The 6,870-nt window shown below is 44.5% G+C and overlaps 2 protein-coding genes across 2 annotated transcripts in view; one reads left to right on the top strand and one right to left on the bottom strand.

Annotated features, from left to right (window-relative positions):
* Positions 1-5,974, bottom strand: part of KIF22 (kinesin family member 22) — a 15,518-nt gene extending 9,544 nt beyond the window's left edge. Inside the window, 1 exon segment of the mRNA XM_014445702.1 lies at positions 5,863-5,974. Within this exon segment, the coding sequence (XP_014301188.1) occupies positions 5,863-5,974 (112 nt within the window).
* Positions 5,975-6,091: 117 nt separating this feature from the next.
* The window catches only part of CUNH16orf54 (chromosome unknown C16orf54 homolog), a 42,762-nt gene continuing 41,983 nt past the window's right edge, over positions 6,092-6,870 (top strand). Inside the window, exon 1 of the mRNA XM_006103354.3 lies at positions 6,092-6,195. The gene's annotated coding sequence lies outside the window, so the exon portion shown is untranslated. The remainder of the gene's footprint in view (positions 6,196-6,870) is intronic.

Below are 6,870 nucleotides of genomic sequence, written 5' to 3' on the forward strand. Positions count from 1 at the left end.
GGCTGGTGTTGCTTAGGGGTTACAATGTCGGTGTGCGCCCCAAAGGGTCTTGGATTCAATTCCTGGTCAAGGGTACATATGTGGGTTGCAGGTTCAATTCCTGGGCCCAGTTGGGGCACTTTCTGGAGGCAACTAATCGATGTTTCTCTACTTCTCTCTCTCTCTCTCTCTCTCTCTCTCTCAAAAAAGCAATGGATAAAATATCGGGGGGGGGGGGGGGAGAGGGGGAGAAGAAATACAGGTTTAGCTCCAGTACCTGGGGTGATGCCTGAGATTCTGAATTTTTAGCAAACTTCCAGATGCTGCTATTGCTGCTGCTACGGCAGCACATTTTGAATTGCCAAGTTATAGACCAACACCTGACAGATTGTTCTAAGGATTAAGAGATAACATTTGCCCCCTACCTAAAACCACTCTTACCTGAGTTTTACAATACATACACACACACGCCACACACATGCCAAACTTAATGATGGCCTTCTCTTGATGGGGGGTTATGCAGGTTTATGTTCTATGTACCCAGCCCTGTAATGCTGTAGTGTGTGCATTTTTTTTTTTTTTTAAAGAATGGCACTGTGGACATCTTTGTTTAGAAGGGATGTGGTTGAGAGGCAGCCCCTAGTCTCTTTTTGTCCCAGTTCAGATTACAAAAGGCACTGACATGCAATCCTTCTCTACTGTAAGCATTCTGTTTAGTATGCTTTCGATAATTCAACCTAAGTCATTAAAAAAAAACATTGAGTATCATTAGAAAACACATAAAGATAAAACTAAAAAAAAACCCTCTTTTGTGAGGATTGAATGAGCTGAAGAAAAAAATGTTATGAGGAGGGTATTTGTCTAATTTATGTTGGAGGATACCATACTGTGTTAACAGTAACAGTAAAATTCAAACCTGGATATCTTCACCTTCATATCCTTTTAATGAGGATGTCATATTGACTCTCTATTGTCTACCAACGAAGATAGTCCTTGGCAGCTCTGACTCCTTTTTGCTGGTAGTAGGGAGCCACAGGCCTCATATAAGGCAAGAGGCTGGCATGTGTTGGCCAGAACAGAAACAGCAAGACAAAAAGGTGGACACACTACCCCTAGAAAGAATCTTTTTGTAAAAAATTGATTTCTGAGGCTAAGGGAGAGGGAGAGAGAAACATCAATGAAGAGAGAGAATCATTAATTGGCTGCCTCCTACACACCCCCTACTGGGGATTGAGCCTGCAACCTGGGCATGTGCCCTGACTGGGAATTGAACTGTGACCTCCTGGTTCATAGGTCGACACTCAACCATTGAGCCACACAGGCCAGGCTAGAAAGAATCTTATGCATAAGTAAGACTTACCCATAAGCAGATGGCCTATTTCAAAAACTGGGCCTCTGTCCCTTCACCTGACAATGAAGCTAATTGTACCATTTCTCAATTTATGGTTTACCAAGCACATGTAGTTTTATTTATTTTAATTTTTTAAATCTTTATTGTTGAAAGTATTACATATGTCCCCCTCTTCCTCCATTGACATGTTCTAGCTAAGCACATGTAGTTTTAATTTGATCCTCATGGCAATCCTGAAAGTCAGCAACAAGTAAGTAGAAATTAAATTTTCAGTTATTAGCTTGTGACCCGGATTAAATGACTTAACATCCATTTGCCCCAGTTTCCCTGTTTATAAAATGGGGTGGGGTTGGCGTTAGAAGGGCTTAATGAGAATTAAATGAAGTAACATATAAAATTCCAATACAATAACTAGCATACAGTAGGTAGGTTCATTATTCAAGGTAAGGCAGGCTGTGTTCAAATCCCAACTCTACCACTTACAACTAACTAACCTAAAGAAGTAATTTTCTATTCCTGTGCCTTAATTTCCACACCTGTAAAATGGGAATAAATAAAAATACCTACTCTTTGGGTTGTTAAGGCAATAAATAAGGTAATTCATGTAAAAGTACTTGGTTCTTGGTAAAAGCTAAGTGTTTTATATTTATCCCCCATTTTTCATATGAGGAAACATCAATAAAGAGAGGTTAGCTAACTTGCCCGTGTCGACAGCTAGTTAGTGACAGAGAAAACTTCAAAGAAAGGCCTAATGCCAAAGTTCATTAAATGATTCCCCAGGCCATCTCAGCCCTTCCTCTTTGTATCCCTATGGGCCTTGGAGTCTGCGACAAGTTCCACCTACCAGCTGTGTGACCTTGGGAAGGCTTAATGTCTTGAAGACTCAGTTTCTCTTTATAAAAATAACAGTATCCTCATAAGATTGTGAGGAGTCAAAGAAAAAATATACATACAATGTTTATACGGTGCTGGCAGCAAGTGCTCTCAGTAAATGTTAGCTATTGTTATTGTTATGATTACACTCTTTCTCTTGCTACTCACTTCTCAAGGCAGCAACTAGCTTCTGTCTGCACAATTCAGCAGGGTGACCAAGGACCTCCTTACTGCTGAATCCAGTAGACATGCTCGGTCTCCTTCCTATCTGACTTCCCCGCAGTATTCAATACCCTGATCTGCTTTCCTTTGGGAAATATACTTTTCCCTTAGTTTCCATGCCACTTCACCCCTTCTCAGTTTCTGCCATTTTTAAATGTTTTTCCTAGACTCATTCTATCCTCTTTCTAGACCAGGGCTGCTCAGTTTGGATAATTCTTGTGGTGGGGCTGTCCCATGCATTGTAGGATATGTAGCGCACATACTAAACACATATGCCAGTAGCATTTTGTGCCACCTCTCCCCAATTTCAACAACCAAATTTCCCCCTCTAGTTGAAAATCACTACTCTGATTCATTTCATGGGCATGGCCACCTGCTCTCTTGGCTTTAATTACCATCTAAAGCTGATGAATCCTAATTGACACCTCCACACTAGAGTTCTCTTCCTGAACTTCAGATTTACATTCCAGGCTGCTGCCCTGACATCTTACATGGTTCGAAGGTGCTTGGAACTCCACCTGTCCTAAACTGAACTCTTGCCCATCTCTCTGCAACATCCTCCTCCTACTATGCTCTCTAACGGAAATGACAGGCACCAACCCAAAGATGGGAATCTTTCTTAACTCTACCTTCTCATTTCCCACATCAGTTATTCATTACATAAGTCAATTCTACCTTTTTAGATGAGTCCACTTCTCTCTATTCCCACTGCACAATCTTTGCCAAAGTCATCATCATCTCAACAGTTTCCCAACTGGTCTCTCTGCCTCTAGTCTCACTCACCTCCAATCATTCTCTCTCCACTTCCTTCCTTACACTGTAAGCCAAGCATGTCAAACTCATGGCCCGTAGGCCACATGTAGCCCACAATAAATATTTTTGCTGCCCAGCCAATATAATGGTATGTAAGAAATGTTTTAATAAAAATTTCGTAACTTAATTTTTACAATATCCTGTTATACAAAATTATTAATAATGAACCACAACATTCACTAATGACTGATTACTATAATCGTGTTGCATTCATTTCCATTATGCGCCTTACTTGCAGGCGCACCATTTCTCTCCACTAATACTAACAGTGAATATTTTAGCAGCGGATTGCCACTTTAGTCTTGGATTGACTTGTTTGGTGTGCGCAACAGGAAATATTTCGCTTTCAGAGAACAAGAAAAATAGGTTTATTTGTGTTACGCTTATTAATTTGTGCAGGTATTCAGTGTCTGGTAAGTTAATGTTCACGAAAAAATATTAATTTTTATTAAAAGTTCTATTATTTTATGTTAATGACTCATTTATTTCAGCCCTTTGTATTCAGCATGTCTCTATCGAAATAAACCTACGTTTCTATGAAAATTGAAGATTTTGTGTGGTTTTTTTGCAGCCCACATAAACTTAAACCTTGTTTATTTAACCTGTGTTAGCCTTTGAGTTTGACATGCTCGCTGTAAGCGCTCAGCCACAATGAATTCCCTTCAGTTCCCACACACACTAAGTTGGTTCACACCTTTGGGCCTTTGCATGTGCTATTCTAGCTCCCTGGAATATCTTCTGTATCCCACCCACCCCCATCAAGTGATTGATGTAAATAGGTAGACCTTACTTGCTCTAAAAAGCCTTCCCTTCTAAAATGACTGACCTATTAAGGTTCAATTAGGTGCATCCATGGCTCACTTTAACTCCTCCATCCAAGCACTAATCACACGCCACTGTAACTGCGTGTTTGTCTGTTTTCTCCATCTAACTGTAAACTCAGTGAAAATAAATCTTACTCTGCTCACCTTTATATCCCCAATGCCTAGCACAGAGTAGGCTCTCAGAGTATTTGCTGAACAAATTAAGGTTTGATGAATACGCTAACATAAAGTATTAACCTGTTCGTTTCCTGTTTTCATCATAAAAGTGGTTCACTGCCATTCTTGCCCCAAAGCTCAGGGTCCAGGAGAGGAGGGGAGAGGCACATGTAAACAACTGCTTACAGGACAAGAGTCTCTCCCCTTCCTAAAAGCAACTTTGAGGTTGGGCGACGCTATTTCTTCTCATTTCCCCCTCTCCTACAATTCCCCAGCTTCATTTAACTTAACTCTTTCCTCTTTTATGCTGAGGAAAACTGAGCCAAAGAGAGCATCTTTGGCCCCTCTTTTTTAAGAAATTACTTGGTAGTCTTTTTGCTTCACCAAAGTCTGGCAAACTCCTACCCAACCTTTGAAACACACCTCAAATATTGCTTCCTTAATAAAGTCCTTCCAGAACACCCAAGGGTTTACTTCAGATTCTGTACTCTCTATAGCAGTTTAGATATACATTATCTCTCATTGCTTTTCATGTTATTATATGTTTAAATGACTACCTACCAAAACGGACTATAAGCTCCTCTAGGGAAGCAACCATATTCATTCAAGTGTTTTTATGATACCTACTATGTACCCGACATAGTGGGTCTTGGAAAGGTAAGAGCAGGTTGTGCTCAGACAGCAGGAATTTTGTGCTTGGACATAACGGTTGAGAGCAGAGGCTCTGAGCAGACTGCCTGAGTATGATTCAGACCCCAATATTTACCAGTTGTGTTAACCTATTTAACCCATCTATGCCTCAGTTTCCTCATCTGTAAAACAGAGACAATAACAGCACTATGTGGAGATTAAATGACTCATCACCATAGAAGACTAACAACTGTGCCTGGAACCGAGCAAGGGCTCCACATGTGTTTGACATCCTACTAAATAGCGTTGCTTCTCCACAGGCCTGACAAACAGTAAGGGGACTCGAAGAAATGACTATGGTGCCCGCCATAACCACAGACCAGAACTCAGTCTACAGGAAGAGAGCAGAGGCATAAACACATACACACAAGATTCTGACTAACCGAACAGTCTTTCCAACTCTAAAGTAGCATTGATCTCCACGCTGGAGTGAAAGAAAACAGTCCCTCATTTCCCTTTTCTGTGGTCTCCGCACATTAGGCTGTCAACTCACAGGCAGCTGCAGTCGGTCTCGCCCTCGGCCTGCCCTCCTCTCTCTCTCAGGGATCCTCCCCCGCCCCGCGCACCCAAACAACTCGTCATACGGGCATCCAGCTCCCTTGTTTCTGTCCTCACGGTTGGGGTGTTTGCCACTTTTCTTTCGCTCGCTTACTCAGGTAATCTCCTGAGATGGGGTCATCGTCTTCATTTGACAAAGAAACTGAAGCTCACAAAGGAAAAGTGCACTGGGCTCAAAAGAGGCTGTAAGTGCCAAAGTCAGGTCTCAACCCGAGTGTACTGGCCCGTGAGAAGAAACAGTGAGAAGAGCGAGGTGGGCTGACCCGCCCGCGGCTCCCACCTTCTGCCGTGTCCCCGGGTCCCCCCAGGACAATCCACGGATCCCGGGTCAGATACTGACACGTTACCCCGCCAGGCGCCAGGCCTCGGCGCCCTGCCCAGGCCGGGCTCACGTACCTACGGTCGCCGCCGCCATCTCGCGTCGCCTCAGCTGCCTCCTTAGATCCGCCTCTCCTATTCGAATTTCCCGGTGCCCCACCCCTCTCTTGGCTCCACCAATCATGGCCATTCGCCGCCGGAAGCCGTGCAACTATCCCGCCCTCTAGGGCTCGCCCGGAAGTCCAGCACGAAAAAGGTTCCCCTGCCGGAGAACGCATGCGCGCCCGTTAGCCTCCCAGCCGTTGGCGTCCGTGCCCGCGCTCCTCGGCAAACTCGGGCGCCCGAGGCGGTGGCGACTGCGGCCTTTGGGGGAGCTGCTGAGTGCCGCCCAGTTTCGAGGCGTAGACTTGCGTAAGTGCAGACATTTCGCCTCATTTTCCCCCTCAAATAACCGAATTTTAGTACGAATCAAGCAGACAGTGATTGAAGGCACTTAATCAATTTATCCAAAAATTTCCCTACGCCGAATACTATTTTCGTGGTAGAAGAGATTATATAAATAAGGAAAATGTTGCGTAGAAACGGGATTACTCTAAACGACTGGTAACGGTCTTCACTTTCGAGAGTTTTTTTTGCCTCAGAAGTTGTTTCGCGCGCTGAGACGGCCGTTTTGCGGCCGCGGGACCCCCGCCCCGCAGTCGGTGGGGCTTCGCTGAGCCCTTCCGGTGGGTCCGGAGCGGCGCTGCACCGGGCGGGCGCCTTGCACTCACCTCCCGCCGAGCCAGAGCCACTGAGTGAGGGGCAGCTAGATGCGCCCCCTTATGTCGCATGTCTGAGCGAAGGAGACCAGCTCGGACGTTGCCTTTCTTTGTAAGTCAACATGCAGCGTAGCGAGCCCAAAGGCAGGCTTGGTCTCCTAGTCGACTTCAGCCGAGGTCCCCACATCCTATGGGCTCAACGTCTGTGAGGTAGTGCCCTTTTCCTTTTCTGGAAGCTTACACGGGGGAAGATCATGGGCATCTTTGAGCTCCTGGGAGGGCCCTTGGTGTGTTTATTTATTTTTAATAATGCCTTAGTGGTGGAAAG

This window comes from Myotis lucifugus, unplaced genomic scaffold (assembly GCF_000147115.1).
Source record: "Myotis lucifugus unplaced genomic scaffold, Myoluc2.0 scaffold_480, whole genome shotgun sequence".
Taxonomy (NCBI): Eukaryota; Metazoa; Chordata; class Mammalia; order Chiroptera; family Vespertilionidae; genus Myotis; species Myotis lucifugus.